This window comes from Euprymna scolopes, chromosome 10 (genome assembly GCF_053919585.1).
Source record: "Euprymna scolopes isolate OS-2025 chromosome 10, ASM5391958v1, whole genome shotgun sequence".
In the NCBI taxonomy this organism is placed as follows: Eukaryota; Metazoa; Mollusca; class Cephalopoda; order Sepiida; family Sepiolidae; genus Euprymna; species Euprymna scolopes.
This window is the reverse complement of record NC_136491.1, coordinates 70,292,674-70,317,826: the sequence shown is the minus strand read 5'-3', so window position 1 is coordinate 70,317,826 and position 25,153 is coordinate 70,292,674. Positions and strand designations below refer to the sequence as shown.

Below are 25,153 nucleotides of genomic sequence, written 5' to 3'. Positions count from 1 at the left end.
GAAGAAATAGAAAGGAAAGCAACTATCTTTCCTTCTCTCTGTCTCTCTCTATTTACTAATGTCAACAAAATGTACTTAGGCACAAACTTTAATAAAGACATTTCATATTTGCATTCTATGGAGGCCAGGCACGAACGCAGACCCCACAATTTTATTATACCATCACTATTTAAGTTAAAACATGCTTATCAAAGTATTATGTACATCTATATCAAAAACACTTGGAAACGTTTTTTTTTTTTTTAATTTTTAACTTTTTTATTTCCATACTTTGTGGACCAGGCGCGTACGCAGACCCCACAATTTTAATGAATCATCATTATGCCAGATCAAACATACCCATTCCTGTGTTTCGATACATCTTCTATCATTATGTGATCAGTTTTCTATAATAGTCAACCATATAGGAGCCTATTCGTGACCAGAAACACACACAGACAGACATTCAGCTTTATATTATATATATATATATATATATATATATATATATGTGTGTGTGTAGTTTGCTTGAAGCATTGTATGTGATGTGTATATAATAGTATTACATGGCTCCTACAATACCAGAAATAGGAATGTCTGTGTTGAAAAGGAAGACAAAAACAAGTGATTTTCCATTTTATTTATTTTCGATAGTAGGTATCATTCAAAACTTTTATGCTGTGGTCTAATGTTCTGTAATATATTTTGTGGAAAACCCTTTTTTTCAAATGATAGGTGTTTCAAATCGGTTGAAATCCACTTGGATGGGTAATGTTAATGTTGTTTTGTGCTTATACTGTAGTAAATATTGTGTCAGCCACACCAAGTTGAATAAATTAAACTGATTTTATTCATCTATCTATTCATCTTTATAACTTATTGACATCAGGTGAAATATTTGTTGATGAGAAGAGCAAAATATCCAGGTTTTGTCAGATAACTTTCTTATTTAATAACTTGCAGTATTTTTCATTTACAGAAAAACTCATTCACAAGTATATTTACTTTCAAATAATGACATCAATTCATTCGCTCTGTCCACTATATTTTGTTATTCAAGTCTGGATTTTGCAATTACAACTTTGATGTCTTTAGCCACCAACTGTTTCGAATTCCTTCAGAGTTCCATCCTTTGTAGAACACCTATTTCCATTAAAACCAATTTATTTGAATCTTCTGAAGGCATCCATTTGCATATGGCTAAACCAGTTTAATTTTTTTTACTTTGGATAATTTCCTCCACATCGATTAATCCCAAACTCTTCTATTGGTCCTGGGTATGACCTTAAAATCTCCAATGGTGAGGCTTCATTTGGGGGCCGTGAGGAATATAGTTACTTAGTTACCATTGCTCCCAGGTCCATTTTTAGCTAGAAGTGATAATGCCTGTTAGGGTACCAGGTTCTACCAAATCAAGCTGTCTGAAGATACTGGCTTTCTGATCAAAAATGCACTGAACATTGATGTTATTGTTTTTTGTTGTTTTTTGTTTTGTTTTTTCTTTCTCTCCACAAAACTTAATGTTCTGCAAAGTCAAAAACAATTTACTTCTAATCAAATGAAACACTATAAATTTGAAGATATAAAGAACTTAAAGAAAATGAATTGGATTTGACATTAAATAACCACGGTAAAAGGGTTGATATATGATAAAACAACGAAACTAACTCTTCTATTGATGAACGTCGCTTGGCAATACATATACAGATCTTAGCAGTATATTCAATAATCACATTGTAAGTCAATTAACTCCAACTGATATTTTTATGTTATACATGTTTTTTTAAAGGATACCAAATAACTTAAATAGATTTCTATATTGTTGACAGTTGTCAAAAATGGGAGTAAAACTGGCTTCTCAGATTCTTAATATAGCTCAGACAGATGATGTGAACTACTGAATTTGCATTTCATACTAATTGGATAGTTAGTGTTTAAATTGGTAAGTTGGATAAAAATCATTTTTGAACCGGATATGTCCTGCATGTCAGAGGTTACTAACCTCTGATCTAGGTCAACTTTGTATTGTCATGTCTCCATGCTAAGAATACCATTTTTAGATGAATCTTCTGCTAATAACGAGAACATTATTCTGAATTAACGTGCAATTACCAGAAATAATTTGCTAATTAATATTTATAGTTTCTTGATGTTATTGGTGTTGCAGTGAACTTTTCATTTTTATGTAGAATGAAGCTGATTATGGACATAGTATTTAGTATTTATTATTATTAAACATTCCTGTAACCCATTGGGTGACAACTACTACCATAATTTATTTCACTTTTTTTTTTTTTTTTTTTTTTTTTTTTTTTTTTTTTTTTACAAGGCAGTTATCACTTATCAAGGCCCAAAAGTCAGTCGAGGATAAAGGTTAATGAATGTAAGGTGGTAGTATAGTAATCATCAATGATGTAAGTTGTGTAGAATTTGATTATTTTAAGGAGCGGTTCAACAAGAACTTGTTTACATTGGACTTGAAAGCTACCATACTATGGGCAGGTAGTTCTAGGAAAGAAATTTTGTTCATGAAATCTGCATTTAGATTTAGGCACAGATAGAGATTGGGGGAAATAGTTGATAGTGGTTGTAGCTAGTAGTGATTTCATTCCAAAAAATTTCATAAACTGCAACATATCTGTCAAGATATTTTTCTTGCATAATAGTCTTTCAAGCTCCAGACTCTGTTGCCTCACTGCATCTTCACGCTTGTTTTACAAATACCTATGACCCACTCAATTAGCCGCGAAATTCCATCCATTCACTGTAGAGGTTTCTAGATACTAGAACCCTAATAGGTTCTTTGAATTCCTTTCCTGCTCACTGTTTTCTCAACATGTAGAAATGTACATACAATGCAAATAAACATCTTGCTGCTTCACTCCCCACCTGGGTTGCCCCTCCCACCAACCTGATCTGATTATTATCATGATGATGAGAATAATATGAAACAAAAATACCAGTCACAGGATGAATAAAATTAATTTCCCAAAAAGAACAGTTTTGCATTACTTTGTTGCACCCCCACCCTTACAAAGATTAAAATCAAGCTATAAACCTTATCTGTATAATCCTTATTCTAATTTTAATTAAAACCTATTACATGATTTTGATTCCAGAAAATGTCTAAAATTTAAAGTTTAAGCTTAAGCGGTTTTAAGAAGAAATTGAAATTCAGGGAATCTTGCTTAAGTAGTGTTTAATGAGTGTGGATCAAATTTAATGCAAATGTGAAATATTTGAATTTTCAAATGGAAACTTTTAAATACTCCAAAAAAAAGTGAAATTTGGGTTATATTTGATTTTTAATATCTATTATTAAAATTTCACAAAAATTTTAAGTACTTGAAATTTCACAAAGACCTTTTCCTTGTGCTCTTTAAATGAAACTAAATTCAACTAAATATAGCCCACATAACCTACCTTTACGCCTGAGAAATGTTTCAAAATTCATAGTGATTGGTTAATTAGTGTAGGAATAAATTCTATACATACAAATATATAAACATATGCACATACCTAACTTTATATAAACAGATTATTATTCTTTATATATAGACTAGCCTGGGTGCCCGGTGTTGTCTGGATGTTTGGAGATGTGTGTTGAGCAAAAAAAAAAAATTTTTTTTAATAAAAGTGGTAGTAGGCAGGTAGGCAGGCTCGAACATATACCATGAGAGAGGAAAAGAATGTGAAAAAAAAATAATGTGACGTGTTTGATGTTGTGCCCATCACCAAATCGGAAGTGACATAGGTTTAAATTAAGGCTAGACAATCAAAAAGAGGGGAATACTTTCGAAAATATCGGTGAAAAAAGCGACCTCTCCCTGTAGAAAAGTGCCCAGTTGAGGGTGAAGGAATTAATGCTTTTGGCCAATTTTTCGATATTTGTCATCCGAAGGGTCAGGCTTCAAAATGATACCAATCTCGTGAAAATCTATCGCCTCTGTCAAAAGTTTTAGGCAGACATGCATACATTTAAACAGACAGGTGCGATTTATATTATAGAGAAGTCAAGAGATTTATTATTTCGTTTATTTTTGTGATGTATGCAGACACAAATATGTAAATTAGATAGCTACGCTACAAAAATACTTTTTCTTTAAATACTCATAAATAAATACAGACATTAAGAAATGTTGGGAACTGGTTGAATTAACAGACAAAAGAGAAATGGTTGACTTCGGTTAATTATAAATTGCATCTAATTGGAACAATTAAAATGGAAATTTAAAAATTTTTTGTTTTTTTTTAAACATAACTCAATCCCAAAACTAAGGTATATTTTAGGATGTATTTTGTGTTATTAAGGTATATAAGAAAAAAAGCCTTACCAGAACAAATAGTGATCAACTCGCATTTAGTATAATGTTGTTATTACAATGGCAATCAACCTGGTCGGGCCTAACTGACTTCTTCCCTGGCTTGTACTATATTTTGAATCATGGTGGCTCACACACAGAGGCCTTGAACCATATCTGTTAATCAAATGTGTTCAATCGATGTGGCTTTTCTACATATTAGAAGCTAAAAAGATGACCAAATCAATTATGATTTTCATACATTTTGGATTCTTTGTAGTTATATTAGCATTTAGGTTGATGCACTCTCTGGTCTTCTTTTAGATGTTTTTGAGACGGGCTGTAGCCTTAAGAATTTAAAATGGAGTTCTCTCCTTAACTCAATGGCAGCAGAAACTTCTCACTTATATGTTCATTTTTTTCTTCATTGCATTCACCGGGGATTGAACCTGTAATCTTCAGGTATAAGTCATTTTTATCATATCTCTTAATCAATGTTTGTATCCAGGATAGGGACAATTTTCTGGAATTATGGACACCTGAAGAAAAGAAAAACAAATCTGAGTGATTTTGTCTAACAATTGCAATGAGGATAACAACCCAATACCTGCTTCAAATAGTGACAACACCTCATTTCAGAAATATGAAAGACTAATGTTTTCATATTTTTTCAAAGATCAGAATTTTTTGTAATCTTTGTCTGAAAAAGAAGTTGAGAATTCTAGTCTTATTTTGTATTCATAATTGCAGAATCGGGAGTTTGGTGGTTTGAAAGGAGCCGAACTTAGACTTGTAAGAATGCTAAATCAGTTAAGTTGTATTTTTTGATGTCCAATGAATCCAAAGGTAGTTTGATTATTAGAAGACTATAAGGAGTTGGAGTTAGATAATTTGGAATTCTAGAAGTCTACCTACATATTTGTATCTGAAGTTGGATGTTTGATAAATATGATGAACAATTGACGTTTGAATCTTTTATTTGTGCCATCTAGTTTTTATTTTGTTAAAAAGAAGAAATGACTCATTTGCTAAATTCTGCCATGTTAATTGAACAAAATAAATAAATGACTGATTTTATACTTTCTTTGTGTCTGCGATCCTTTAGAAATGTAAAGTAATTTAGAATAATTTATTACTTTTCAAAAAGATAATCAGGATTAAAACATTTTAAATAATTATAATCCTCTTTTGATCATCTTTATGCAATACTGGATAAACGGATCTTCTATTGGATTAACTTTCAGAAAACAATGTTTTAAAAAAATGTATGCTAATCTGTTAGATTTTTTTTGGGGGGGGGGTGTACTGGAAATTAAAGGAAACATCAAAAGAAAAGTTACATTGTGAAACGAATCATGAAAGGATTTCTTTGGTTAAAACAGACAAAATTTAGTCTTATAGTAAGTGGTTGGCATTCACTCTACTAAAAGAAAAATATTTATGGCATATATCTTTTAGTTGTAATCAATGTAGTAACAAAATAAAACAACCAATGCAAAATATAAAGGAAATTTTAACACTAAATGTGTTTATATAATCTATTTATTTATTAGAGAATGTCAGATGCTTATACAAACAATTTAAAATCAATTAAAACTCTTTGAGTTAACTATACTCATTTAATGTGTAAAATCCACAACGGCTCAATTTCTCATCATATAGTGTGATAGAGCCAGATATGTGAGTGTGGGGATATATATGTTAGTAAAAATTGGAAACAGTTCTTTTGAAACATCTTTTAGGATTTAAGTTTGAAAATTAGCCAAAATTTGGTCCTGGACAAAACCATACTAGAAAGCAAATGTCCTTCATCAATAATATAGACAATATCAACAGAATGATCCTTCAGAATTGCCTTTCAGCAATCCAACCATATCTTGTATAAATAAACTTCAGTCTATGCTTAACTTGTTCACCAATTTTCATTCACAAATGTCCAACAGTCTATTTTATTGCTACTCAATGATAGACATTACTGGGTATAATGTGTAAAATTGTCAATAGCTCGATGATATGGGTTCTGACAGCCCTGGTCAGTTCAGAAATAATCTGGAAATTGTTTTGATAGACATTATCTTTGAGATAACCCCCACAAATATAAATCAGGGGTGCAGGTTGTTAGGTTTGGGGGGTTTGAAGCTCATTCAAAATCTTACCTGTTATTGATGAGACGATCACCAAAGTGGCCCCAAGTATTGAATGGCGCTAAAACAAAGATTGTTGGACATCCATGACCAAAGTCAGATATAAAGTAAAGTTTATTTGTACCAAATATAATTGGATTACAAAAAAGACTGAATTTAACGATTCCATTGATAGCATTTGTTTGGGGTCATTTTGTGTAATTATGTATTTCAGTATAGTTGCAAGAACGTGCTTGCCTTTTTTTTTTCTTTCTTTTTTTTTTCTCTCATTTGTCCATCTATAGAGAGAAATGGGAACAATAGAGCTAATTTATACTGGAGGGATGTTTCCATTTCTGTACTTGTGTTAAGGATGCATATAAGTTGGTTAATGGGTGATGTAGAATTATCTCTCCATAAATTTTATCTGCCATTCACTTCATCGAACACTAGCCATTATAAAAAAATCCTTGCCACATATTGATTTATCTGCCATTATCCCAGTTGTGAAGAAAACAAAATTTTATTAGGTCATGAGTATCAAATGATGAATATCTCCATAATCACTGAACAAACAAGAACAGAAGTTGTTGTGAGACTACATACATCCACCTGACAATGTAACCATAAGCCAAAGTCTTTAATCTGAACTTTACTCCTCCATATTGTATGAAATATTCCCAAGGTTATGCCATAGAAACATTGATAACTCAAAAACTATTTATTCAATGAAACTGAACTGTGGCACGGTGGTTACTGTTATCAAAGAACATCAGATCCGTACATCTAATTTGGAAAAATAGGGATTCGAAATTTCATCAAAATATCAACCATGACTGAATTTTTCAAGGTCATATAAGATGCAGTACTTCATTAGCTACCTATCATGCTACCTTATCAGGCTGTCTGAAAATATTGGCTTCCTGACCTAAAATGCACCAAACATACATATATATATATATATATTTTTTTTTTTAAATTTCTCTTTGCAAAACTCAATCATGCCATGTAAAGCGAAAAATGAAAGCACTAATTTTCCTCTACAAAACAGCCGAACCAAACATATGAAGATATAAAAAACTTGAAGCATAAAGACTTACCAAAAATGACTGAATTTGCTATTAAATAGTCTCAAGGATTTATATGCTATAAAACAACGAATCAAATTATTGACTATTATTGTAATGTTACCCACATTTACATGTAGCAGAGTAATAACTTGACTTTTCTTTTTTCTTTTTTTTCTCTTTTGTAACACATTTATTTCTGGGTACTTTCCTGAATAAAACGTGATTCCGAACGTGGTCGTCTTCTCTGACCCCTGTCCTTTCAAACATAGTTTCGAACATGCTCCCAAACATACTCCTCTTTCTGTTGCATTTTTTTATATTTTTTTCTTTATCCTTACACTGACATCATTTCACATTTCGTATGCATACACATATGCATGTCCACAGTCTGTTACACCATATGGGCCAAGTAATGAATCTCTGATACACAACCAAAGTTATTGCCAAAAAGTGTGACCTTTTTTCCTGACAGTAACCTTTGACATAGATATCCTAAAATTAAGTCTGTTTTAAATTAGACCATAACCAATATTTTGACCAAGTTTAGTGAGGATTGGTCAAGCAGTGTGGATGTTGGGCTGTACACAAAGTGACACATTTTGACCGAATACCTAACCTCCTTGGTAGAAATAATAAATCAAGAGTAGGTTTCTTCCTAAACTGACTTGACACAGACCTGTGTTTCTCTGATGTTGTGCTATATATTGATGAAAAGTACTAATGCACTACAGATTGTGCTATCGGTGATTTTTAAGTCCATCTGTCATACCACTTGGTGCTTTCTATAACCTCATTACTTGGTGGTGTGGCATTCACCTTAGGAGAGCTGAACTAGCTTTCTATAAAAAAATGTTTGATAGAATCTTTGAGTTGGTAGGCACGTCATGGAGATATATCAAGTACTACTACTACTACTACAACTATTAATATCATTACTATGACTACTAAAATTATAAACAAGATTTTTATGAAATTTTGAACATAATAGACAAGAAAAGGAGTCGAATAAGTTATGCTTGATTTATTTTTGAAAGAAATAAAAGAAAGGAAGTCATACGCAACCTGACTTTCTTCCCTAAAATTAAATGTACGAATGGATTAAAAACCTACTATACAGATTTTTATGAAATTGTCAAAATAGATGGTAAACATAAACAGGAATGCAATGAGTCCTGCATGATTTATTGTTAAAAGACAAAGGGGAGATAACTCTCTTTGAAAATAAATATATCCCTAAAAGTTACTCCTTAGTATACTGTTGTGTTATCTGTCCAAGTAACGTTGCTAGTACATAGACGTAGAAAAAAATGTCTGTAAATGTGTCTATATATTCGTTTTCAGTTAATATAGTGAAACAGATGACATGTTTGTAATCGGCACGTTACTGGGGATGTTTTAGTAAAGCTTTTCATGGTAATAGGATAGGGAGATATGAACGTGACTAAAACTCCAGATGTTTATGATTAGTTTGAAATTGGAACCACAAAAAATGAGACCAATTAAGAAATATTCGATTTTAAAGGGTTGTTAGACAGCAAAAAGAGGGACAGCTATTTCAAAACTTTTGTTATGGATTTTTTTCTTTTTCGATATTGAAGCAATAACAAGTTTATATATGCATCCGTAGAGTAAACTGAAACTAATTAACAAATCATTATGGATTTTTTTTTTATAGCTTCTAAGTGTAACAGTGGGTAATGTGGAGTATATTTAGTTTTATATAAAGGGGATGAAAGTGCGGGATGCACCCTTGAAAATATATGCATCAGGGGATTTAAAGTGTCCTGGACAAATTTTTGTGAAATTTTTAATTTAGAGGTTATAGGGAGTTTTAATTAGATATATTTTATTGATACCAATGAGGAGAGCAAGGGAGGCAAAACCTCCTAATACACACATATAATAAATAAAAGTTGCTCCTTACACCTATTGCGTGTGATGTTATCCTCTCCTTAACTCAAGCAGAGTTAGTAGTATGTGTGTATACACACACACAAAGAATACCTGTCTCAAGACAAGTAATACTAATTTTATGAACACTAATTTGTACTAAACTTAATGTTTAAAGTCCTTATTCAAATTTTGATCAAAATTTATTACATGATTTTTTTATTCTAGAAAGTGTATAAAATTTAAAGCTTAAACTTAAGGTGTCTTAAGAAGAAATTGAACTTCAGTGAAGTTTTTCTTCATTGATGTCTAATGGCTCTGGATCAAATTCAATGCAAATCTGAATTTGAATTTTCAAATGGGATATTTTTACCGTATTATACTCCTTAAAAAGCCTTTACGATGCCCTCCCCCTTAAAAAAACATGAGATTTAGAGAATATTTATTAATTCACGGCTAATAATTACCAAAATTTCCTAAGAATAGAAGCTATCTTAATGCTAACAAAAGACTTTCACTTCTTTCTCTTATTCTTTTGTATTAAACAAAATATCACAATTTGACTCGTGCATAGTAGCTGTGTTGTGGAGTTACATAATGCTTGATTAATTTAGAAATGAATCAGGCAATACAAATTTATATATATATACTACCAGACTATTTTATTGATTATTATATTGTACCCAATGTATTGTAATGATTTCAAAAGTTAAAAAAAAAACAATGACTTGGGTCCCATCAGCTAGAATCAAAACAAAAACAGTTAATGCTCCAGTTTTAGTTGTTACTATTTGAGTTATCAACAGATGGATAAAAGACTTTCAAAATTAATCAACTTTAACGTAAATGTATATTTGCACATAGATAAAAGTAACATGTTTAGTCAATTTAGTCTGGGCAAGTTCAAATTTTTTTTTTCTTTTCCAATTTTGACCCCTAAGCAATTATTTTCACAAGCTAAAAGCTAAATAGAATTTGTTCTACAGTTCCAAATCCCCTATATATTAAGTTTCAAGTCTCTAGACCAAAAATTGTCAGAAGTTCGGTAGAGACCATTCTGTACACACACGGTCACATTTATATATATATATATATATATATATATATATATATATATATATAATGTGCGTGTGCTAGAACTTTTAGATCCTGAATACACAATGTAGAAACTATGCATAAATAGAATTGAGTGTAATAGTGAAATAAAGCCAATCATCTAATAAGAAACCATAAAAAATGAAAATTTGATTAAAGTCCATTTCTTTTTGTTTTATTTTTTTTAAGGAATATGAAAATTAATCAATCTTTATGAAGCTGTTTGCATATCCATGACTGAGTATATTAAGAAGTTCATTTTGATAATTTTTAAATAAAAAAAGTAGGCTTTTAATATCGGTGTCAGTGCGACAAAAAAACTCAACTTCATATGTCTTGTTAAACATACCCAACTATGGCATGTATAATATATGAAAGATTTATTCCTAAACTAATTATAAATTTTGGAGCACAGCTGCTAAGTGTAAACGTAAGTACTGTTGGTTATATTTATTTGGCACTTCTGCATATGCGGACGGCTTTTTTTTTATGCATTTTACCAAACTGTTGCCAAGTGGCAATCAAAGAATAGGAGATGATAACTCATACTTTTCGGGAAATTCTTCAAAAACTTTATCTTAAAATAGATGTAAATCCACTAAACATGTGTGATATTGCATCGTTGATGTCTGAACCGTGGGAAACAGTTTTTTTGCAGGCTAATAGATTGCTGTCAGCCACAGAACAGTGTCAATGTGGACAAAACCTGGTATTGCAAACCAGCACTATTAGTAATGATGGATTCTGCTAGAGATGCCGGACTTATTGGAAGAAAGTTCCTCTAATGGAACTTATCATATTTATTTATATGTGAGCATATGAGATGTCCGCGTACAAGGACATTCACAGAGAATGTTTTTACAATTATATATTGATACATTTTTATACAATAAATGTTTTGGATTTCAAATAATTTTGTTTGGAAAAAAAAAAAATCTTGCCGTCTTATTTGACCAAGAAGAAATTGGAGTTATTGCCGCCTAAAAAATGGCGCCATCTGCGTAATGCAGAAGTGCCATTTATTTTAATGCAAAGCTTATGAAAATTTAGATACCTCTGATTTTTAAAATTTTAACAATAGGTATCAAACATCAATAAATATTCTCCAGATTTCAATATCTTTGGAGAATTTTCAAGGTTGTTAGGGGGTACAAATTCCCATTTGAAAATTCAAATAATTGAAATTTTCATTGAATTTGATTGATACATGAATTCGAAAAGATTCATAGAATTTCAATTTCTTAAGACCCCTTGAATTTGAAACATTTTCTAGAATCAAAATCATGCAATGGATTTTGATCAAAATTGGAATAAGGATTCTATACATTAAGTTGAACATCATAACTTGATTTTAATCTTTTGTAAGAAGCACATAAGAGTGGTGCAAAGCTATTCTGTTGAGGGAATTATTTTTACCCATTCTGAAACGAGTATTTTTCAAATATAATATATAAATTAATCCTGACCAAGCTATAGATATTTGTTTTGTCTTTTGCAGTATTTTTTTTTTTTGTTCTTAACTTTAAAATTACTAATACATTTGTTTCCGTATGCATTAATCTGTTGTTTTGTTTTTTTATATCGTAACTTTGTCCATCATAAATGTATAATGAAAGTTATTGATTCGTTTAGTATTTTATCCAACCCCAATTTTTTTTTTTTCACTGATAATTCCCCTCACCCCCCCCCCTTTTTTTTGATACATGCTCATGTTGAAAGCTCTGGTGTAAGGTACAAAAGATACAGCCTGTAGCTGGAACGAATCTTCATCACACACACAGATGAGCATGTTAATCGTGTAAAATTGTCTGATGTTTTGCAATATTAGTAACTGTGTGTATAGGTGCTCTGTCTTTTATTAGTGTTTTGGTTATGTATTCGACAGCAGCAGAAATAGTTGTCTAATCTACCATCTCATATTAATGAAAACACATTTTTCACTGTGTGGATCTTCTATAATGTTTCTAGTTTTTTCTTTTGTTCCTTTTTTTTTTTTTTTTTTTTTTTTACCCCCCAGTATATTTTTCACGATATAAAGTAATCGCATAGTCTCTCTACTTCTCCCCGCCCCAGTAGACAGAAGAGATCAGCTGTGAAAACCATCTGCTTAGTTCTGCAGACATAGCCCAAGAGAATATCTCTAGCTTTCCATCTTTCTTAGCTCACTACCTGTTACTACCAGGGTTGCAGATTTTGACTCGTAAGAATGCGAAAAGTCGTTTAGATTTTTTTTTTTTAATTGATAAAGAATCAACAGGCAGTCTGAATGTTAGAAGACTTGAAAATAAGAAGTCAGAATTGGATATTATGGAATTCTGAAAGTCAGTCAGACTATAACTTCTAACTGTACAACCCTGTTTGCTGTATTATTTTATATTTTTTTTTACTGCATTAACCTATCATTCACATTAATGTATATAGCTATAGTATGATAACTTATGAAATCTGAAAGTTATGCATCTGTTGGAAATTATGCTTTTTGTTGTATTTGGAATGAATTGGAAATGTTCACAGCTGATTTTAATTTCAGTATTGTTTAAATGTTGCTTGAATTTTTCTTGTTGGATATAAATTGTCAATTATTTAGTTATACATGTATTAACAGCGTTTTTGTTGAACATTCTTTGACCTGTGATCATATTTTTTATCAGTACACAGTTTTGGTTTAAGGCCTTTCTTGCTCAACACAAAAATGTCCATCTTAATATGTATTTTAATTTCACGTTTCCTTATTTAATCTTCAGACGATATTATTTTTGAGACATTCGTTCTGAATACAGTAAACATTAACTAGTAGAGTTATCCAGCGATTCCTGGAGCCATAACAAACTAAATAAAAGAAGTTAAATATTGAAACTTCTATCTCTCTCTCGTTCTATCCGTCTCTTTATCTTTCTCTTTTTTTCTTCTCCCTAACCTTCTCTTTCACCTTTGCCTAACCCATTCTTCTCTCTTGTTTTAATGTGTTGCAAAAAATAATAATGTAACTATCCTTTTTAAATGTAATACTTTAATCTTACATTTTATTGATCCTGGAAAATGTGGAGTAGAACAAAACACAATGACTTTCTTGATGCTTGCTCAACACAAAAACACTCAACCTACTTTAAAATGTTTTTTTTTTTTTATAACACATTTCCTTATTTATGCTTGAAGATGTTATTTTTTTTAGGCATTTGTTTTGAATATAGTACACATTTTGCACTTTAAAATATAAAATAAGTTTTAATTAATACTAACTTTAACTGTAATAATCGTTGCTGACTAAGGAATAATTTTTTTTTTTTTTTTTTTTTTTTGTGCAATTATAAATCTTGCGTCGACCTGTTTTCACCGTTGTCCATAATGGGATAAACTGATACACCACATTTTAGGAATAATGGACTTACCCACAAATATAGTTACATCTAACATGTTATGGAGTAGCAATTCATGGCAGTTATGGCCCCAGAATCATGAGGTGTACTTCTATAATATACTTTTGCTGATACCATTTTAGTTAATGATACCACTGCATTTGTCTTTATTATTAATAGCCTGCAATCAGCACCACAACTGGCCATGTAGCAGCATCAGCAAAAGGTCACAAGGTATATAAATATGCCAGTCTCTTCGACAAATGCATATTCCAAATAATCATTGTGATTTACTGATGTATGCAGATGAAACCTGGCTATTGAGAGTTGAGGACATGTGCTGCATAGAAAGGGAAATGATATGAAAATGATACGATGGATGTGCAATGTGAGACTTAGAGTTCTGATGACTTCAAAGGAATATTAAATCTGATGTAATTACTTATGGCAGACCCTGTATATAGACTACTAAAACTTTGAGAATGTTATCTTGTTTGTCATTTTTTTTTTTTTTTTCCATAAGACAATTTTTTATTTTTCAAATGTGATGGAATTCATTATTTTTAGCCAAGATACATATTTTTAATTACAATAAAAGTATATGTGGATTAATCGTATCATATCTTGGAAGTTTCTTTAAACCTTTAAAACTATATTTAAAAAAAAATGTCCTTTGTTGAAAATTATTTTGTCAGTAAGTCAATTAATTTCCTGCATTACTGAATCGTTTTTACTTACATGAACAAACAATTGTACCAATGTTCTGAAAGGGATCATCAGTTGTTGATCATGAAACACTGTTTCAGGGATTTAAAAACAAAACAGTACATTAAATCATGGCTCCCCAGCAGTGTTTACAAACTACTATCCCAGTCAGAGATGATGACGTTAGGCTTTTGCAGTTCTTGCTGGGAGTTGTTGACATTCTCCTACACTTATTTCTTGATATTCTCAAATGGCTATCCATCTGGTAATGACCAGGTTCAATGTTACTTAATTCTGATCATCTGATGAGAAACTGTGTATCAATGTGATTATGCTGTATATCAACCAGTAATTATTAAGAACTAACGGGACTGCATGGAAATTCCAGTGTTTTCTACAACAATCTTTATAATTTACTGTTAGCAATATCCCTTTTGAAATAAATGTCTCTTGTAGCAACCCCCCCGGGTTGCTACACTCTCAGGGTCAGTATTATAAGAAACAAATTTTTTTTTCTTCATAAAAAAAATAAATTTCACTGTCGGTTAAATATTCTTTAAATAAGCAAATACGTCTTCTTTATTTATTTACAATTAAGCAATTAAATTTTATTTTTTTTTTTAAATAATAAATATTTTGTCTTTTTACCGTAAAAATTATTGTAAGCTCAAATCAAAGAAACAAGTGTCATTTGTATTGTTTTGTTGAATTTGATTTTCAAACAATTGATTGCAAAATGGGTAAAGTTGGAATTGTTTACCTTATCAACATCAGATCAACTCGCCATTTTTGCTGATTGGACTTGTGTTTGTGTTTTTTTTTTGTTTTTGTTTTTTTAATTATGTATGGAAGATAACAAATGTATGAACATAAAATCCCCAAGGTTTTTGTATATAGATTAAATATAAATATTGAATCAATTTCCAACATTTGGTGATATTTAAATAATTGTTGGCAACAGTTTGTTTTTTTTACCAACAAAGCAACTTTGATATACAGTTGTCTTATTGTGTAACGACTTCCTGCTAAAATGATTTAGCACGTAAATTTACGAATGCATATGTCATTCAATTTACAAAATTTAAAAAATCAGCAAAAGTTTTTAATAAGATGGTACTCCTTATCATCAATAATATTTTTTTGTACACTTATTAATGAAATCAAAATTTCACATGTAAATATAACTTTTGTTTTATTTTCCTCTAGTTACCAGAATTATCCGGTTCAAATGTTCACATTGCTGATATCAACAGAGTAAATCAATTAATTAAAAAGTTTGTCTCCGATGGACCGAGTAAACTGCAGGTAAATGACTACATTTTTTTTTCATTTCCATACACCAAAAATAAAATTAATATGGCATGTCCACCCTCCACTTATTTTAAAAGAAATAGTTGAGAGAATATTTAAATAATTGTTAATTAAGCACAAAATTTTCACTTTTTTTTTTTTTTTTTTTAAAGTCAGCTTGTTCAATTTTGAGATTCATTTGATATAAAATGAGGTTGATAATTCCCAAGGACTTCTTTAGCACCTTCTAAAAAATTTTCTATTTAGTTTTTGTTTAAAAAGATCTTTGGACTATTGATTGAATACCAAATTTTTAGGTTATAAAAAAATAATTTTGATAAATATTGTTCGATTTTTACATGCTGCTCAATTTTCTATGTAAGTTTAACATAAAATGATCCTACCCTTGTTTTCAACTTGAAATTCCAAAAAGTCATTTCTAAACGGTATTATTTTGGCTAAATACTGGTGGAAAAATCAAGTCGGTTTACATTAAAAGAAAGTTAAACACATTTTATTCTATGAAAATTGAACAAATGTTTTTTGTTTTTCATATAATCTGAAAATATTTTACTTAATCAATGATGATTAGTTATTAAAAAAAATTTTTTTTATGAATAACCAAAATATTAGAAAGGGGAGTCATATACGTTTCCAAATTCATTTCTATCAACAGAATGATAACTTTAACCTTTAAAGATATAGCTTTTCAAATATGGTCAGATTTTTAGCAAACAATGTATTACATAATGATGGTTGTGTTTGAATGAGAAAATTTGAGGATAAAAGATGACCCCAGACAAAAGTCGCAAAATCATGTGATTTCTAGACAGATATTTTCAAGCCAGAAAGATGTGTCTAGGGCGCTATCCCCATCCTATGCACAGTGTGATTAGGTGTAGCAATGCAAGCTATAAATCTGTTTGATTTTCTCTTTCTTGTATGCATACAAATGTAACCAGTCTCTCTGATGTTTTCTGTGACCGTTCTCCTTTTTCGTTAATAAATTTTTTTTTATAAATTGACATCAATGTTCCAGTTATATCTCTTTTTCTTGCATCCACAGATAAATAAGATTACAACAATGACAACAAGGGTGTATAAGGGTTTATACATACCTAAGTGAAACGATTAGTTTATAAAAATTCTTGTTTTGTAATAGATTTAAAAAAAAAAAAAAAATGGGATTTCACAATCGGAAACTATTTTTCTTTTTACTAATTAGTTGCCATATACCAAGACCAAAAACCACCAGAGGATATAAGATTAATGAGATGGATAGTTAAATAATGATGAATAATATGAGAAGATTGAAAGCCACCATATACTACTTACTAAAAACAACAACCAATCCATAAAACTGCAATTCTTACCTCTTTGTTAGAAATATTGCTTGTAGAATGTAAGGACTAAAAGGCAAAATATGGATAAGAGAGAGTTATGAGACTTACCCCTATTTTGTCCTTTAGTCCTTTTATTCATATCTTAATAGTGAAAAATTTGAAGTAAGCAACCTGTTATTGTTTTGTGATATCTAATTAATATATATGCAATAGTGTGTACATATTTGTGTTTAATGACTTTAAAATCTGTATTTATTCTCTTTCAGGTCGTATCGGATTTCGATCATACTTTGAGCAGCCATACCTATAACAATATATCCACTTCTTCTTGCCATAGTAAGTTGAATCTTCCATTTTAAAGTACCTGATAAGTTATTTTTCAACCTTTCATTTTTTTGTACACTTGTATTGCACTCTCTCCATTTGGTGCTACCAGATCAAGCTGAAGATATTGGTTTCCTGGCCTAAAATGCATTAAGTGTTGATGTTATTGTTTTATTCCTTTTCCTTTTCAAAATTAAATAATGTTTTACAAAGTCAAAAACAATTTTCTTCTACAAAACAACCAAACCAAACTCCATGTATAAATATTTAAAGGTATAAAGAATTTGAAGCATAATAGCTTTCTTCCAAAATAACCGGATTTGGTATTAAATCATATGAAAAGGTTGATATGTTATAAAACAACCAAACAAATATTCACTCCAAAATAAAATAGAACAAGAGAAACGAAAGGAAACACAGACTGTTACTTTCTGTAAATATTTGTTGCAGTCTAGGTGTGTGTAACACCATCATGGAAAACTACCCCCCAAGTGCTAATGTCCATATCTTACATATCTTATTTTATTATTTTTTTTTATTTTTAAAAAAAAATTATTTTATTTTATTATTTTTTTTTTATTTATTATATTTTTTTAAATTTTTTATTTATTTTTTTTTTTTTTAGGCCTCTTTGTTATTGGTCATCAATTCATTTCCTCATCTCTTCTGAAAAACCATTTCCCTTTGACTGTCTCCTGACTTTCAACTGTCCTCATCTACAACTTGACTGTTGTAAAATGTTGCAAACATTTGACTATCAACAACTTCTTCAACCATCATAAATTTGTTGTCACAAAGCCTATGACACCCCCAAACATCAGAAAGTTGTTGTAAAACTCCTTGTAAATCCTAATACTAATTCTAAATATATCTTTGGTTTTTGTTCCTGTCACACCTTGATTACAATCGCACCTCGGCTTTCTTTTGTCTACCTCGGAGAACAAATTCCTGTCCATTGTGTTTCTACCAACCACATTTTTCACACCTTTGTTGCCCCAAACCTACTTCCTTTTCTCATGTTATATTTCTTTTACTTTTTACTCTACTTCTTACCGCTTGTGGGTGAGTGGGTGAGGGGTTTAATAGCATCACAGATGTAATCAAAGGTTTCAAATTGATAGAGAAAGAAACTAGAGAAAGTAGAAGACTTTAAGATCAAAGAGATCCTCACGAAGGCAATTCAAATAACAATTCACCAACTAGCATGAAAGATGGAAATGATAAAGCAGCAAAAATGAAAACTATCAGAAATATACTAGTTTTAAAAACGTATTTTATTAAGTCAGATATGTGTAGTGCAGATTAAAGTTGATATTTCTTCTAAAAATGTAACTTTTTTAATTTTATTTTTAATCCTTTAAAGTTATATTATAGTTTTAACATGAATCATCATATTACAAATGATCTTCATTTTGAATTTATTAGGTGTACTAATTTCACAAAAATACAGTTTTGATACTAAAAAAATTTGTTATTCTAATTGAAATTTATGTAAAATGTTGCCCGGGTGTTTGATGGTGTATGCTGAGCTGGAAAAAAAAAAGTGCTAGTAGGCTCGAACCTGTGACACAAAGGCAGAAAAGAAAGTGAAAGAAAAGCTGAAATCTTACCGCTACGCTATTATGCAACAGGACGTGTAAAGCGTTCAAATTTAGTGATGTCAATCAAAAAGTTGGCTTGCAGAAACAAGTTTAAACTCACGCAGGTGCCAAAATGAATGTTGGCTGAAGGCCAGTTAAGCTTTACACTTTCTGCCGATTTATTTATTTGTTTCCCCACAATGTTGGGGAAAACCAGCTCCACTTAAAAAGGGGGAACTTTCAAATGAATAGCAATTGTCTGATATAAAGGGTTTCCCTAACGTTGATCAAAGCTAATTGCTTTCAAGACGTCCCAGCACAAAAGGCTAGGAACCGTGAGTTTGCTTTATTTATATGAAAAAGACGAACAAACACGCAAAAGGTTGGAATAGAGAGAATTTTTTAAAAGTCGATCAACATAAATGCAGAGACAACGTCTGTTTTCAAATCTGAGATATTATAATTTAGGAAGTATGAGAAAACTTGTAAATAAATGTAACCTTCTTAAGAACTCTGGCGAAAAAAAAAGCCTTTCTCGGACATACAAAAATGCGCGCGGCCATTTTGCCTTTTATATATATATATATATATATATATATATAAGATTTAAACTTGAATATCACCTGAAGCCACCACAGCCTTTTATTCTATGTTAACTGATTGGGGGGGGGGGTGAAGAGGGATGCATCTAAAACCCTCTTAGTAAAGTTTTGTCTAATTACCACTTTAATATTAATATAAAATATTTTCAGGGTTTTTTTTTTCACTTTCATTTATGATAAAAAGATAACTGAAAGATGGATGACTTGTTTAGTTAATTACAAATTATGGTTAATTTGAGAAATTCAAATGTTTTTTAGACATAACTCAATCCTGAAACTAAGTCACATTTTAGCATGTATTTTGTGTCATTAAAGTATATATAGGAAGAAAGCCTGGTGCTTGTGCATTATAATTAGATATAAAAAAAGTACATTTCAAGTAAAAACATTATGTACTGACATGCCATGTCGAAATGAGTAAAAATTCATAAAATACGAAAAACGATTGAGTAGAAAATTTCCTAGAACTATTTTTTATAAAAAAATATTGCTATTATCGTATATTTTCGAATTTCCATTTTCTTTGAAATCATAAAAGTTAGCTCAAAACAAGGGAGATAAGGCAGTTTGTCATATAAAATTGACCGTAGTAGAAGAAATCAATAACAAAAATTTATTTTTTACTCTATCATTTATAATAATTTTTGGAATTTTTATAATTTCAAGATGACACGTCAGTACCTAATAGTGTTTTTACTTAAAATGTTGTTTTGATATGCAGTTATAATGCACAAGCACCGATAGCCTTTAGGAAACAAAACATTGATTTACTCAGCTTTTGTCTAATATCAGATTAGCAAATATAAATGATCTAATTTCATAGTTTAACAATGCTGATTGGTTTGATTTTATAAAAGTTTGGGGATTTGTCAATCTAAGCTTTTCTCATGACTTATAATCTTTCTTTGTAGGTGTACTTGACAACAGCCCACTTCTGCCTGAAGATTTCCGTCAGAAGGTAAGTACAAGATTTTATATCAACTCCTTGACAACATTCCTATATTGGAACATCTTTTAAAATACTTAATAATTTTTCAGTTTGTAAAAACATCTTGTCATTTTGGAAAAAAAAAAACATTCGCCAATAAATCTTCCCTATGGCAGTTATTTGTCTGAGAATGCCTGGATGTATGTATTGCAGTGCACTAAGTATGATCTACATATTACTTTAAAATATGAGAAGTCATAGTTGTTAATATGCAGCGACCATCTTTGCATAGTCAGAAAGATTATTTTCACAACCATAAGATGATGGGAATATGTTAAATGTATATGTAATTAGTATTTGCTATACATGGAGACTTCTCAACTATTGAATCAAAAAATGTACCTTGGGAAATATCTATTGAAGAATGAGTAGAGATGTTTTTGGTACTGCACACAGCACAGCCTAAACATCTAAACTGTTTCCTCTGCTGTACCAACATGCAGAAATTTAATGTGAACACATCTTACTGCACAACTCCCCACTAAGGATGGTCATTATAAATCTAGCTCCCTAATCACAGACTACTATTTACGTTTCAATGGAAATATTGTGACAAGACCATATGTTCTCCGTTTGACAGCATTGTCAACCCCAATGTTGTGTGCCGTGAATTTGTTCTCCTTTGTCTTATCTGCTTATGGCCGTATCATCATAGTTTCTCATACTGGCAGCCATCGAGGGGAGCGCACAGGTTCACAAGTATAAAACAGAACACAGACGCCGTTACATATATATTGGCTGGACTCTGTGTTCTTTGTGCATGTGACCATCCCGACCCTCTAATCGCTAAAGTTCACATTATATCTATTATCGAGGCTGTGTCCATCCATTGGTTGATCAACCCATTTCCCCATTTGCTCAGAGCCATGAGCTGTGTCCAAGAATGGTATAAAACTCAAGGCTGTTCGTAAACCGTTCCTGCTGTCATTAACTTGAAACTATCCATAAACCATTTCTACTGCTGTAAACTCATAGCCACTCTCCAAAGTGCCCACAAAGCAACTCTAAATATATCTATATCCATTGTTCAACCCTTTTGTTACCGTCATTACGACACCCGATTAACAATCCCATGTCAACCCTAGAACAACTTCATATCTATTGCCTTTTCACCAAGCCTATTTCCTATTCTTTTGTTATGCTCTCTTTTTCTTTTACTTCCTAACACGTGACAACGGTAGTATCACAATGTCTTGTTTGGAGTGAATAAAAGTTTTAAAAAAAAAAACAAAGAAATTGGTCAAGGTGAATTAAGAAAAAAAAAAAAACTGTTGATCACCTTCCCCTCTATTAATTTGGCTCGATAACCAGCCTGGCAGTCATACTTAATCAAAATAGGTAAAGTTTATAAGTGTATCTTTAATAATTTCTGAATTTTAGCTTGACAAACAGAACAAATGACAAGAACCTTTGAACCAAGACAGACCCCACAATATTATTGATATGGATAAATTAAAAGTAAAATGTGTTTCTTTTTTATCAGGTATGAATGTTGACCTTAAAATATTATTTGGTATGAATAAATTGAAAGTAAAATTATCTTATTAAAAACTTATACATGACACACTTTACAACAAAATATTATTTTTATGGCTCCTTGGCCTTTTGGTTAAGCTCAAAGTACACCAATGAAATATATGTGTATATATTTATGATTCAAAATTTTTTTTTTCAAATTTGCGTTTAACTTAAGTAGGACAGCCCCTGGAGTGAATGTGGTATTGTAGTGACTGAGATATTTCTAGTTAAGAGTAGGATAGACAATTTTAAGTATTTAAGACCAAAGGGTCAACAACAACACCCATTATCCCCACATTTTTTCTTGGCCTTGTGCCTAATTTGTGAACTTGTAATTCTTTATATTTTGTGCAAATGAATATTTCAAAGTGTAGTATCTGTTTCCAGAACATCAGCGCTATTTAATTTTGCAAGTTTTTATATAATAAAAAAAAAATCAAAATACGGACACACAAACAGAAAGTGTATTATGAGTAGATGAAATACCAAATGAGATAACTTATTACAATTTTGATGAATCAATATTTTATTTTGCCATTTTACTATTATAGTATGTTGATAGCTCATGATTAATATCATGATCATGATTAATCACTACTTCCGATAATTTATTCTTTTTGTAACCGTTGACATAAACAAAACATTGCTGTAGTAAGTTGCTGCTAGTTTTGACAAACGGTTCCATTCTCTCATTTGCAAACTTGCCAATTTCAACAGTTTGATATTGTAAATATTTTTTAGAGTTAACATTTTTTCTCTAGGAAAATCTAAGAAAAATGAGATAGTTTATTAGAAGGCTTCATTACAATGCGAAAATATACCATGTTGTAAGAAAGGAAAACTGAATATGGGGTACTTGTGCAGTTTATGGGTTATGTTATTTTTGTTTGTTAGGTGAAAGTACAGAATAGTTTTAAAAAAGCCTTCTATCTATGTTCAGAATATCTTTTTAAATAAGAGCATTATTATTTCAGCGTGGTCTGTCATCCACACAAGTACTAAATATTGAATAATAAAGCGATTTGTTTTTTGTTTTTTTTTTCCTTTTTTATTTTTTTTAATAAATCTTAATTTCTTTCATCCTTAATCAAAAAAGATTTAATAAAAAAAAACTTTCCCTTCAATCTAGTATATTTCTACATTGTAATTAAGCGTATTTGTATAGTACATATGAACTAGAACACATTCTTAAGAAAAAAAAAACATTCTGCAACATTGACAAAATTGCTTGATATAAATCATTGACAATTTGAACTTTTTTTTTTATTTTTGTTTTATGCTGTTAAAATATTTATTTTGAACTTATCAGGCTGCAGAACTACGGGACAAATATTACCCAATAGAAATTGACCCAAATCTCGATGTTGAAGAAAAATTCCCTAAAATGGTAGAATGGTATGTATTATACAAATTTTTTTTTTTTTTTCATTAATAGATCAAAGTGATAATGTTTTTTTAATTTTTTTTTTTTTTTATATAGAAACAAAAAAATTATTGTGAATTGTTTGCTCTCATATAATGGAAATAAACATTTCAAAATTTTTAAAATCAAAAATAATCATGAAATATTTGGTAACATCATTTGACAAAATACATTTTGATTCAAAATTCTTTAGATGCAAATTAATAATTTGGATTATTCAGACTATTCTAACTGTAATATCTGAATGTTTATACCAAGCACTTGATAAGGCAGAGGAGGGGAGGGCAGTAGTCCTAGATATATCTAAGGCTTTTGACAGGGTATGGCACGATGGTCTTCTCATGAAAATAAAATCCTATGGTATTACTGGACGAATGCTTAGTATAATTAGATCCTTCTTAAATGAAAGAAGAATCCAGGTTGTCCTTGATGGGCGTATGTCCAAAAAATTCGATATAAATGCGGGTGTACCTCGGGGATCGATCCTTGGACCTTTATTATTTCTGATGTTCATAAATGACTTACCTGATAAAATTGTCTCTGAGATGAGTATATTTGCAGACGACACCACACTCTATAGCAGGCACGTAGGGAAAACTAATGAGCACGTAATGGCCAAAACCCTAGAGGAAGACCTTCAGTCTGTAGTGGATTGGAGCCAAAAATGGATGGTAACATTCCCCGTTGCCAAGACAAAGCTTGTTTCCTTTAATAATTACATGAAACCTTACCAACCACCAATAGCTATGGTTATATTTTACCTGAGAGCACTTCGTTCAAGCTCCTTGGCTTAACGTTCACGGGAAACATGAGTTGGAATAGATACATTGAGATCATTGCTAAATTTGCTGCAAAGAAGGTGAGCTCTCTATCGTGCTAGGAAGTTACTTATGCCTGAAAGTATCCCGTACCTCTACAAAGCCACCATTCGCCCTTGTATGGAGTACTGCTGTCACATTTGGGCTGGTGCATCTGCTACTAGTTTCTCACTCCTGGACAGGGTCCAAAAGAGAGTCGCCAACCTAATAGGTCCTGAATTGTCATCTAAACTTCAGCCCCTGTCCCACCGACGAAATATTGCATCCCTCTGCCTGTTTTAGAAGTATTTTAATGGTGGATGCTCTGATGAACTACAAGCACTTGTACCCCCTTGATGAAAATACCCATGACAAACCTGACAAGCAGCAAAGTCCCATCCCTACACAGCTGAGATCCCTAGATGTAAGAAAGCCTTTTACTCTAATAGTTTCTTCTCTAGAATGGCAGGACTTTGGAATTCTCTTCTGGTTTCCTGCTTCCCCAACTGTACTGACATGCAGAAGTTCAAATGTAATGTGAACAGACATCTTGCTGTTAAACCCCCTACATATTACCCCTGGAACTTAGGTCCCTGATAGTAGCCCCCCACGTCAAAGTGGCAATATACCTTGTTTGGGGTGAAAATGTAATAAAAAAAAAAATTTTTTTAAATAAATATCTTGTTTAGTTGGAAGACGACATGGGTAGATTTTCATGTTTTCAGGTGCATCTTTTTGAATTTGGGAATACATTTCCAACCTATGCAAT

General features: G+C 31.0%; 1 protein-coding gene across 1 annotated transcript in view; it reads left to right on the top strand.

The window, feature by feature from the left end:
* The window catches only part of LOC145286491 (cytosolic 5'-nucleotidase 3-like), an 85,342-nt gene that overhangs the window by 47,558 nt on the left and 12,631 nt on the right, over positions 1 to 25,153 (top strand). Inside the window, 4 exon segments of the mRNA XM_080135395.1 lie at positions 15,726 to 15,824; positions 17,419 to 17,488; positions 20,570 to 20,616; positions 23,474 to 23,559. Of these exon segments, the coding sequence (XP_079991521.1) occupies positions 15,726 to 15,824; positions 17,419 to 17,488; positions 20,570 to 20,616; positions 23,474 to 23,559 (302 nt within the window).